The following is an 11,127-nucleotide window of genomic DNA, read 5'->3' on the forward strand; positions in this document are numbered from 1 at the left end:
GGGCTAGTCATTTTTGTTTCTGCAATTGTGCTAATTCTATTATTATATTTTTATTATTTTTTACTATTAGACTTCTGCTGGACAGCCTGGTTCTGGAAGTCCTTGGTCACTATTTGAAGATCAGGTGATTTGAAATTCATTTGCCTTATCAAATTTTCTCTCCTTTTTTAATAAATATATAAAATTGAATATCTATGAATTGTCTGAAAGGCTTACCGTTATTGCACTACTTGTTGCAGGCTCTTGTGGTCCTGGTGCATGATATGGGTCCAAACTGGGAGCTCGTGAGTGATGCTATCAATAGTGCTCTCCAAATAAAGGTACTGATGTTGCAATATGGATGGTTTTAGATGAAAGAGGACATCGTTTCTGGAATTTTTTTTCGAAATCATGTTATATTCCATTAGATCATCATGCAAAATCCTTCTAATGCTTTATGTTATTACTTATTACATCAATCTCTTGAATCTCTGAGCTGTGCTTTATGACACTTTAAATGCTAAAATTCATTTAATATGTGATTTGGTGGGTTATTTGGTTTTTATTGGAACTTTTGCTGATAACCACATTTTACAATATTTCCAGTGTGTCTTTCGCAAACCAAAAGAGTGCAAGGATCGTCATAAAATTTTAATGGATAGAACTACTGGGGATGGTGCAGACAGTGCTGAAGATTCAGGGTCTTCACAATCTTACCCGTCTACGTTACCTGGAATTCCTAAGGCATGGAATTGTTTTCATTTTCATGTACTATTTGGATGCATTGGGGCAATGTCATGTTTATTTTTTTTTTTTTGGCTTTAATTGGGTAAATCTTTCGTATCTTTAGCAGGGTAGTGCCAGGCAGCTATTTCAACGGTTACAGGGGCCAATGGAGGAGGATACATTGAAGTCTCATTTTGAGAAAATTATAAAGATTGGGCAGAAGCAACATTACCTTAAGAATCAGGTTTGAATCCAAAACATTTACGTCAGGAAAAGATTGTAAGATGCAGAGACACTTAAAATTTGGCACGTGTTAAGTTGTTAGGATATATATTATTGTACATCTTAGGATTTATGATACACTTCATTTCACAATTTGATAAACAGGCCTAAGGATTCATGATTTGAATCTTGATATGCTACCTTCTTATCACTCTTAGAGATTGAGGCAAAGAAGAAAAGCAGATAACTGGGAAAAGTGATTTTGAGAAATATTATTAGCACACTGTCAAATAGAGTACAATTGTGTATTTATACATGATAGAATGCATAGCTGTCATAACTAAAAGCACAGATGGCTAACTGTTTTTTAACTACCTGTAATGGAACACTAAAACTCTAGGAGGTAGTTGAATAACTGCTCCTGTACACAATACTCATTCAATCACTAATGTCAATGTTTAAATTAGATTGGCTGTTAACTGGCAATAGATGATAGATTGTTGCTTTTAGTGTTATTAATGCTTAATTAAAGTGTCGGTGGCTTGGTGCAACTTCAACATAAGTTTCATATAGTGATATGATTATCAATATTAGTTTGGTGGCTTGGTGCAACTTCAACATAAGTTTCATATAGTGATATGATTATCAATATTAGATTGTTAAGAAGTGGATTTTAACTCTAATTTAATTTTACAAAATCGGCTTGAAATGTGAGGTTTCTACCCACTTAATTTTAAGTCCACCTCCAGCCGTTGTCCGCCCGCCGTCCACCGCTGGCCGCCGCCGTTCACCGCCAGCCACCGTCCGTCACCGTCTTCGTCAGCACGGTTTAGTTCGGCGATTCCAGCTGCGCTAGGACGCATGATTGTCACGCGCCGCCTTGGTGTCGGAATCACATCGCGCCGCATCGGACCTCCATCTCTCCCTCCATAGCAGCATCTTTGTTTTCTTTCGTTCTCACTAGATTCGCCGCAAGCTTCCGCCTTGGGTCGATGACGATCCAGCTCGACCCTAGATTCTCCTCTAGGTGTGCCAGCCATAGATTCCACCCATCGCACCTCATGTTTCCTCTTTGCCGCATTGGCAAGGGAGTAGTGGCAGCGGTCAAGCAAGTTGTGTTGCTGTTGTTCGTGCCTCTTCTGAAGGCTTTCTGCACCACCAATGGTTTTCGTGGCTGTAACTCAGACCTAGGGTTTGGATCCTAAGTCCTTTTATTCCTGTTCGGATATAAAATTGTTCATAAGAAACTAAACCCTTGCTCTTGCGAGGGATAAGTTGGTAGATGACTCTGGAAAGAAATTTTTTTGTTCTCAACAGTGATGTTCAGTAGACCACTCTTGACGTCACTGTGTCACTTCTTTCTTCAATCGTTGATCGTTGTTGGTCACTTTCTTCTTGGGCTCGAGTCTAGTTTGTTTAGCCTGTACTTCTTGTGATACAGTACTAAGTATCACCATTTGGGAGTAGTCAGGAGAACCTTTGGACCTGTCTTTGGCATTTTAATGTTATCATCATGTTTTGGTTCCCAATCTTTGTTCCTCGAATCTATCATCCTTACAGTGCTTGGTTCCTAGTGGTGTTTTGGTTTCTGCCATCACCATGTTCTTTCTTCTCTTTTCTTATGGCACAATTATTAAAAGAAAAAGAAAGTACCTCTTCAGCATTGTTCCTTGATTATTTTTGTTTGATTTGTTCTAGCTCTTTGTTGATGGTAACTAGCTCGCTTGATTGACATTAGTCTCCTTCAATGATGTGTGTTTAGCTTTGTATGTTGTAGCAGCTGTGATGCTCCTATTGGGTGTTATTTATTTATAAGTCTCCAAGGATAGTGGTTAACACTAAGGAATTTCAACACTAAAGTCATGGGTTGAAGGTTGCCCAAGGAGTCTATTTCTAGCGAGATTCAAAATCTTAGTCAACAATTTCACCAACCGTTTGTCAGATATGTTTTTGGGTGCTTTGATGAATAAAGGAGACCATTATGATCTTCCACTTTCACGATTTGTCATCGGCCCGTCGTCATTTCCACCGTTCGCTGTGAGGGGGAGTATGTTTCCAGCAGGTCCCACCAGTCAGAGATGGCAATCCCTGCAGTTTGTCCACTGCAGGCCCCATCCTTACTTGATGCCAGTTTAGTCCCTACAGTTTGGTCGCTTTCGGCCACTATAGGCCCCATAAGTCAGTGATGGCAATTTAGTTCCTACAGTTTGTCTCTTGTAGTTTGTCGCTCTCTACCACTGTTGCCCATCATCCACTCTTATGGAAATCTCCTTTGTCAAAGGCATTCTACTTGAAGTTTCATGGTACTAGTTGCAGTTTCGTAGTTGTCCACCACTGTCCAATCTATAAGCTGTTGTTAGTTGTTCGTCGTCCTGTGATTGCACATCTGTTTGCCGCACACTCTTGAAGACAAATCATATATTTCAAATTGAGTTTATTCCAAGCTTGGTTCATACAATTTGTATGCTCCAGCTTGAGGGGGAGTGTTAAATATATTATTTTTATTTTATATTTATCTTTTATCTTTAGTTAGTTTGTTATTTCTTATTTGTATTTTGGGCTTAGCCCATATTTCTTCTATTATAAATAGAGGATCCTATGTGTATATTCAACACCAGAGAGATTAATCCTATATATAATTTTCACTATATTTAACTTCTATTTATCATAATGGATAATAGAGAAATTAGAATTACATTTTGATTGAGACCTTTTAGGAAATGTAGATCTAACATGTTTTCCTAGTTCACATGACTTACATTCTAAGGTCTGGAGACCACTAAAAGCTCTAATGGACATAAGAAGTCTTGGTTCCACTGAATGTCATAACAGAGCACACAATTGGAAATTTGCTTGTTTCCACTTGTAAGCTTTTTCAGGAGGCACATGGCTTCTATCTTGTTCAAGGTGATCATGACGTCCTTGGCCAAGAAACCACATCTCAACGGCAACAGAACAAGATAAATATTTCTTTCCATTTAGCTTCTCTAAAGTAATTGAGGGACTTCCAGAGAACGAAATAACACTTCCAATAGCCATTTCTGATTAAAAAAAGTGAGGGAGCTTGGAAACAAAGAACCCTAGGGCTTTTCTTCGAGGGTAGCTTCGGACGTCACTAAAATGAAGTTTTGAGGGTCAGAACAGAGAGAGGAAGGACCGACAACCATTATGGAGGTGGCATGGTGACGTTTTGATGAGCAGAAAGCGGCGCGTGAACAATACGTGCCTGGGAGCAGTGGACAAAGACAGTGTGCGTGGCGGCTAACTGACCATCGACACCGACATGGTTGGTCGTCGCTTGGAGAGGCGATCCATATTCGGTGGTCGCCGGACGAAACTGTGACGGTGGCGCATGGCGGTGGACTGCAGCAAACAGCAGCGAATCGGCAGAGAACAGAGGCTAACAATGTTGGACAACTTCAACCTGCAGTGGACAGTTGTAGAAAGGAGCTGGGCAGTTGCGGACAATGGCTAACGGTGCCGGATAGATGCGGACAACAATGACAGTCATGGCGCATGAGACGAGACAAAAACCAGAGTGGGATCTCGCTTTGATACCAACTTGTGATTAAAATAGAGAAATATATTTCTGGAGGGCTTAATGAACCCCTCTCATAGTTCTGTATTTATATATATGAAGGTTGATACATAGGAGGACTAAAATTTGTCTGTTTTGTTGCTAGATTGTTAGATGATTCTTAGAAGACAGTCTTTTTTCTTAATGCAGATTGATAACCAGGATTCAAAACAAGTAGTGGCTGCCCATAATTCACATGTGATTGCTCTTTCCCTAACGAGTCCCAACAACCTGAATGGAAATCTTTTAACGTAAGTTTTTATTTTATTTTCTGGCCAATAGAGACATTTTATAATTTGGATTCTGTTGCATTGTCTACTCTGTGCATCTAACTGTAGTTAAGGTTTTCTTGTAATTTTAAAATATTGGTACACATGATTAGATTGTTTAGCACAAGAATTTAATTTATGTTTGAATCCCGGATGAAGGCCACTTGATCTCTGTGAAGCTGAAGAAACAAACCCGGATGTCCCAGCCGTAGGGTATCAAGGTTCTCATCCTGGTGGTTTGACATTACCTCATCAAGGTTCTATACAATCGACGCTTCCCACATCTGGGGTGAACTCTTCCCTACCTGGGGCTTCTGGTATGGTTCTCGGCCATAACTTGTCATCATCATCTGGTTCAGCCATAACATCTGTCAGGTGTGCAGTTTCATTTCTGGTGATTCTTGTGCATTAACATTTTTGTGCATTGCTATACAATCAGTTGATGTGATTGTTTCAGGGGTGGTAGATATGGAATTCCAAGGAATTCTCCTACATCAGTGGATGAGCAACAGAGAGTACAATACAATCAAATGTTATCTGGAAGAAACATTCAGCAGAGCATTTCAGTTACTGGGACTCTTTCTGGAAGTGATCATGGTCGCATGCTTCCAGGCGGAAATGGTATTGGCATAATGGGTGGAATTAACAAAGCCATGGCAATGTCTAGGCCAGGGTTTCAAGGATTAGCATCACCATCGATGCTTAATTCTGGAAGCATGATTTCCTCTACTATGGTTGGGATGCCAAGCCCTGTAAATATGCACTCTGGAGTTGGCCCAGGACCAGGCAACTCAATTTTAAGACCTCATGAGACACTACATATGATGAGGGTGAGAAGTATTCTTATTCCATCATGCTAGGATTGAATTGTTTAAGCTTTCAAAAACTGATAATCAAATTGCCAGAGAGAATTTAACCAGAGAGCCATTTTTTTAAATCTTTGTGAAAAGCCAAAAACAAAGTGACCCTAAGTTGTCCTTGACCTTGAGGTTATGAAACTTGTTTTCCCAACTAACTCAACATTTCTTCTTTGACTGTAATCATAATCGCCCTTCTTAGGCTGCTAGGTGTTTGGTTTATTTCTTAACATTTATGGTGATCTTATTTTATTTATACTAATGACTTTTTCCTATTGCCATTAGCCTGGCCATAACCCGGAACATCAAAGACAAATGATGGTTCCAGAGCTTCAGATGCAAGTCACCCAAGGGAACAGTCAAGGTATTCCTGCTATATGTGGGCTGAGTTCTTCCTTTAGCAATCAGACAACACCAGCTGTTCAGCCTTATCCAGGACATGCACAACAGTCACACCAACTCTCGCAGCAGCAGACCCATCTCAGTAATCCTCGTCCTCATCTTCAAGGTCCGAGTCATACTAATTCACAGCAGCAAACCTATGCTGTCCGGTTAGCGAAGGAAAGGCAAATGCAGCAACGATATCTCCAGCACCAGCAGCAGCTTGCTGCATCCAATGCGTTGCTGCCACATGTCCAGGCAAAGTCTCAACTTTCCATATCATCAACACCATTGCAGAACAATTCTCAGGTTCAGCCACAAAATTCTTCTCAGCAAGTCCCACATTCACCTGTAACGCCATCATCCCCTTTGACTCCCATGTCATCCCAGCTCCAACAACAGAAACTTCACCAGTCACAACCTGGGTTCAGCAGAAATCCCCCCGCTAGTGGGTTGACTAACCAAGCAGCAAAGCAACGCCCACGACATTCACCACAGCAGCCACCACCGCAACAGCAGTATCAACAATCTGGTAGGCAGCATCCTAATCAACGGCATAATGTACAGTCTCAACAGCAGGCAAAACTTATGAAGGGAATGGGAAGAGGAAGTATGTTGGTCCATCCGAACCTCTCTGTGGACACTTCTCATCTAAGTGGACTCTCTCTGCCTGTGGGAAGTCAAACAGGTGAAAAAGGGGACCAAATCTTGCACATGAGGCAAGGTCAAAATATATATCCAGGATCTGGTTTAAACCCAAATCAGCCATCAAAGCCTTTGGGTCATACTCATTCTTCAAATCATTCACAGTTGCAGCAGAAGCTGCATTCTGGGTCACCAACCACTTCATCGAAGCAACTTCATATTCCTTCTGATACTAAAGCTCAAGCACAGGTTTCACCAGTTTCATCAGGCCAGTTGTTGTCATCTCCACCGCCAGCTGTTATTTCTTCTAACCACCATCAGCTGCAGCCACAGAGTCAGTCTAAGAAAATTAATCATACTCTAACCAACGTTCAGAGAATCTTGCCACTAAACCATCCTGTTCATTCAGATTCATTAAAGTCTGATCCAATTCAAGCTGATCAGCAGCCTGCAAACAGTTTTTGCAAGGTTAGCGCATGTGCTACAGTGGCACAGAGTTGTATGGATCCTGTTAGTGCTGTACCAGCTATTGCCACAGTATCTTCTCAGTGGAAAACAGCTGAACCGCCATTTGATTCAACTATGAACAATCAAACCACTCAAATGAGCTCCTTGGGAAGTGCACCTGTTGGAAATTCCACTGGAAATGAGCAACCGACAATTAGTCAAGGGTTGGAGCCAAGATCTGTTAGCTTGACTTGTCATGCACATAATTCTGATACACAGTGGCAAAAACGTCAGGTACAACATCTCCAACAGTCATCACAACCCATCCTATCTCAGCAGCCATATCAGACTGAGCAGCTGCAACAGCATGAGAAAGAAGAATATTCTCCCAAAGATACTGTTTTACAACCTCAACAACATATGCCGCATCTACAATCAGGGCAGAACAGTATGTTTATCCAACCACCTAATTCTAAAGTTGAATGATGCTTTCCAACGGATGGAGCAGCCAAGTGCTCTTTTTCTGTCAGGATTGGAGTTTTTATGCCTTAATGACAGCATTGTACAGGTAATTCTATATTCTTTTACTGTTTAGCTTGTATATGTGCAAATATAGCATTGAATTGCACTTGTTTGTTGTTTGACTCTATTGGATGGGGTAGGTTCATGTTTTTCCACCACATGCATATAAAACACATTCGTCATACATGAAAGCTTTTTCCTGAATGATGATCGTATTAGTAATTGATTGACTTTGTTTACAATATCTGCAGATTTTTCTAAGAAATTATTGCTGTTCTCGAGTGTGTTGAATGGTAATGTGAGAAAGGAATAAATTGGCGTGCTAAGTATATCATTTTAGAACATTACACAGAATCCACTACCCAGAAACTAATTTAATTGGAACCAGGAAAAGTCTATTAAAAAGGTTAATTTGTGAATAATATTATCAAACCGCTTGAATAATGTCAGTTGGTAGTGTTATAATTATAAAATTACAGAACAGGTCCTATATAATAAAGAATATCTAAATTTTATGTTTTATTTGGAATATTTTTATTTATTCTCATATTACTAGAGGATATTAAATCTTCTTGATTTATTGTATTGATTCTGTTTTTTCGATATAAATAAAACATTCATGTTGTCTCAGAAACACATGGTTTCAACTGTCTCTTTCTTTCCTAGAATTTGACAGGTAGGATACCTTATTAGTTTCAATTTTTAATATAATTTCTTCTTGTGTCAGAAAAATTTAAGTTTGTTTCTCACTTCACACATATGGTACCATAGTTAACTTAAAGTGAACGGTAAAAGAACCAACTATAGTTTTTTTATCATTAATGCTACACAAGGTTACTATCTTCAAAGCATGGATAAATCTTTCTATTGAGTTTGACTTTCACATGTTATTCAAGCTCAACTCAATTCTTCGGGATCTTACTTGTAGGTAGTTGATTATTTTTGTAGATAGTAGTACTATGTGTTCTTTTATTTTTAAAATATTTTATAGAGGGTAGCCATTGTCCTGAGTTTTTCAGGGATGGATTTGATTTTTCATTTTACACTGTTAAGGATTAGTAGGCCAGGTTTTGCACCCTCACTATATTTTGTATTTTCCTCTTTTTTTGTGATATTCTAAGGTGCTACATATGATTGATGCTGGTGTTAACATAGTTGGGACATACAACATACTGATGTTTTAGTATTAAAAGAAAACATTAATGCGAAAAAAGGTTACTTAAAATAAAAAATATTTTTATTCAAGCAAAAATAAGAATTTAAATCTAGTCATACCAGTTATCAAGTCACTCTTCCTTTTCTGAAACCTTAGCTTTATCACCTCAGGAGTTTGAAAGCTGTTAACTCCTCACCACTTGGTTAAGGAGGCTGTCATGTCTTGTCATTAGCTAACTCGCCAAGGCATGTCAATGGTTTTATCGATTTGCATGATTACATCTCTTAGCAGAAATGTATTTTAAATTCATTATTAATGATATTTGTTCATATTTATAGAAATAGTGTCATATAAGTAATTTATTTGTTCATATTTATTCATATTGCGGTCTTATCCGTGTTTAATTTTCTCATGAATCCAGTGACGGTAGTCTTGCGAAGTTTTCCTTTTAGGCGGACTTGTGTATTTTTTTTTCTGTAAGATGACAAAAGAAAAACAGACCTCATTTGTGGGGTTTTGTGCAGATGAAGCTGATTATTCATGGGGACTGTGGAATATGGAAACAGATATTCGTTGTTTCTGCATAGATCCTGTTGATGTACTAACCGAAGTTATATTGGCAGGCATCATGGCTAATCATGTTCTTGTTTGGCAAATCTTGTATATTAATAGTGTTCTTAGAAGGTTGACCCCCCATTTTGATTTTTGGAAAAGAGACGAGTATAGAGGTCTTTTTGTATAGGATCGTCTCTTGGGTCCTTTGTACTTTCCCCTCCTTTTCCTTTTTTGTTTTACTTTCTCATGTGCAGAGAAACAGTTTATTTTTGTTTTACTAGATTAGTGAATGTATTATTACTCTAGATAATCATTTTTATTGGCAAAAGCCAATTGAAGCTTTTGTGAATACAAGTTTCCCAATGATGTCTTGGTACTACCATCTGTATATATGCAACTTCTCAATTTTGTAATCATTTTAATGAAACATGTCCCAATAGCTTTTCCTTTTATTCCAAGTGTGTATCAACCAACAACAGCATGAATTTTAAGTAGGATAGAAAAGTGGTTCGTTGGGTTAGGAGATTCAGCTCACCAGCTTGTCATGATCCATTTTGTGGGTTTCGATCATACATGAAATACAAAGTATTTTAAGAATTTAAATTTAATGTTTTTAATATGTAGCTTTTTAATATTTAATGTTCTTTAAAAATAAAAGTATGTTATGTTATTATTGTTAGTTTACTTTATATATTTCTTTTTTGTAATACTGATAAAAGTTCAGACTATTACTAAAGTTTTATATTTTCCTTAACTTAATTTGTTAGTTAAAACTAATTTTATTATTTTTTTTTAATTTTTTGTGGGTTTATTTTGAGGGAAGTCCAAATGGATTGAGCTGGTGTGTTTTATCATTTCTAATTTTAAGGGCTTGTTTAGATAAATTTCTCCACAATATTTTGAGATAAAAATATAGAAAATGACAAATATTTCTATAATCTATTATTAACTAAATTAGAATTTAAGCATATAAAGAGTTCTTACAAATTTGTTTATGTATAAATACATTCTAATTTCTCTCCGCAGTGTTTTGAGATAAAAATATAGAAACTGACATTTTTCTATAATCTATTATTAATTAAAGTAGAAATTAAACATATAAAGTAGTTCTTACAAATTTGTTTACGTATAAATATATATTAATTGATGAAAAGTATGGTTAAATATGTTTTTAGTCCCTTAACTATCACACAATTTTGGGTTTAGTCCCTACTCGAAAGTTTTGTTCATTTTAGTCCTTGTGGTTTTGAAACTGTTATAAATAGTCTCTAATTTTGGATGACGTTAACTTTTGTTTGACGTAACTAACAGTCAGCCCACGTCTGATGCCAGGTTCCCTTTTTATTCTCTGCCACGTTGGTTTTTTCATTTTAGAAATCAGATTAAGTATGTTAAGTTTGTGCATTGTGTATTAGTTGGTTCAACCTAGCTTCATCATCTCTTATAAATGAGATCTGAAGCAAGTGTGTTGTTCGTCTTGTTCAACCTAGCTTCACATTTGAAGGTTTGAAGAAAGCTGAACATGTGAAAGTTGGAGTTCATCTTGTTCAGGAGGTAAGTTCATACGATTGGGGATATAGGGTTTTCGTGGGAATAGTGGGAAGTAAGTTGATGATGGGATTTCTTTGTTGTAGTGAAATGAAAGGTGACAGTGGAGGAAATGGTTGGATGCGAAGGACGATTGGTTCGGGAAAGTCGCAAAGCTGTGAATCTTCTTCTCGGTTACCAGCTAGATTGTGTGGTTGTGGGAAAACATTGTTGCTTTTGAAGGCAACTACTTTGAAGAACAAA

At 37.8% G+C, this 11,127-nt stretch overlaps 1 protein-coding gene across 6 annotated transcripts in view; it reads left to right on the plus strand.

Annotated features, from left to right (window-relative positions):
• LOC124822487 (chromatin modification-related protein EAF1 B-like) overlaps positions 1 to 9,715 on the plus strand; it is a 29,959-nt gene extending 20,244 nt beyond the window's left edge. For 3 of the 6 annotated variants that reach the window (XM_088101918.1, XM_088101920.1, XM_088101921.1), the window contains exons 15-23: positions 71 to 124; positions 240 to 320; positions 586 to 723; positions 830 to 949; positions 4,655 to 4,755; positions 4,933 to 5,148; positions 5,231 to 5,603; positions 5,916 to 7,671; positions 9,306 to 9,715. In XM_088101918.1, the coding sequence (XP_087958044.1) occupies positions 71 to 124; positions 240 to 320; positions 586 to 723; positions 830 to 949; positions 4,655 to 4,755; positions 4,933 to 5,148; positions 5,231 to 5,603; positions 5,916 to 7,589 (2,757 nt within the window). In that variant the 3' untranslated portion in view covers positions 7,590 to 7,671; positions 9,306 to 9,715. Of the gene's footprint in view, positions 1 to 70; positions 125 to 239; positions 321 to 585; positions 724 to 829; positions 950 to 4,654; positions 4,756 to 4,932; positions 5,149 to 5,230; positions 5,604 to 5,915; positions 7,672 to 9,202 lie in introns of all 6 variants that reach the window. The other 3 variants (XM_088101919.1, XM_088101922.1, XM_088101917.1) reach the window with 3 other exon arrangements.
• The last annotated feature ends 1,412 nt before the right edge of the window (positions 9,716 to 11,127 follow it).

This window comes from Vigna umbellata, chromosome 11 (genome assembly GCF_029865625.1).
Source record: "Vigna umbellata cultivar VRB3 chromosome 11, Vumbellata_1.0, whole genome shotgun sequence".
In the NCBI taxonomy this organism is placed as follows: Eukaryota; Viridiplantae; Streptophyta; class Magnoliopsida; order Fabales; family Fabaceae; genus Vigna; species Vigna umbellata.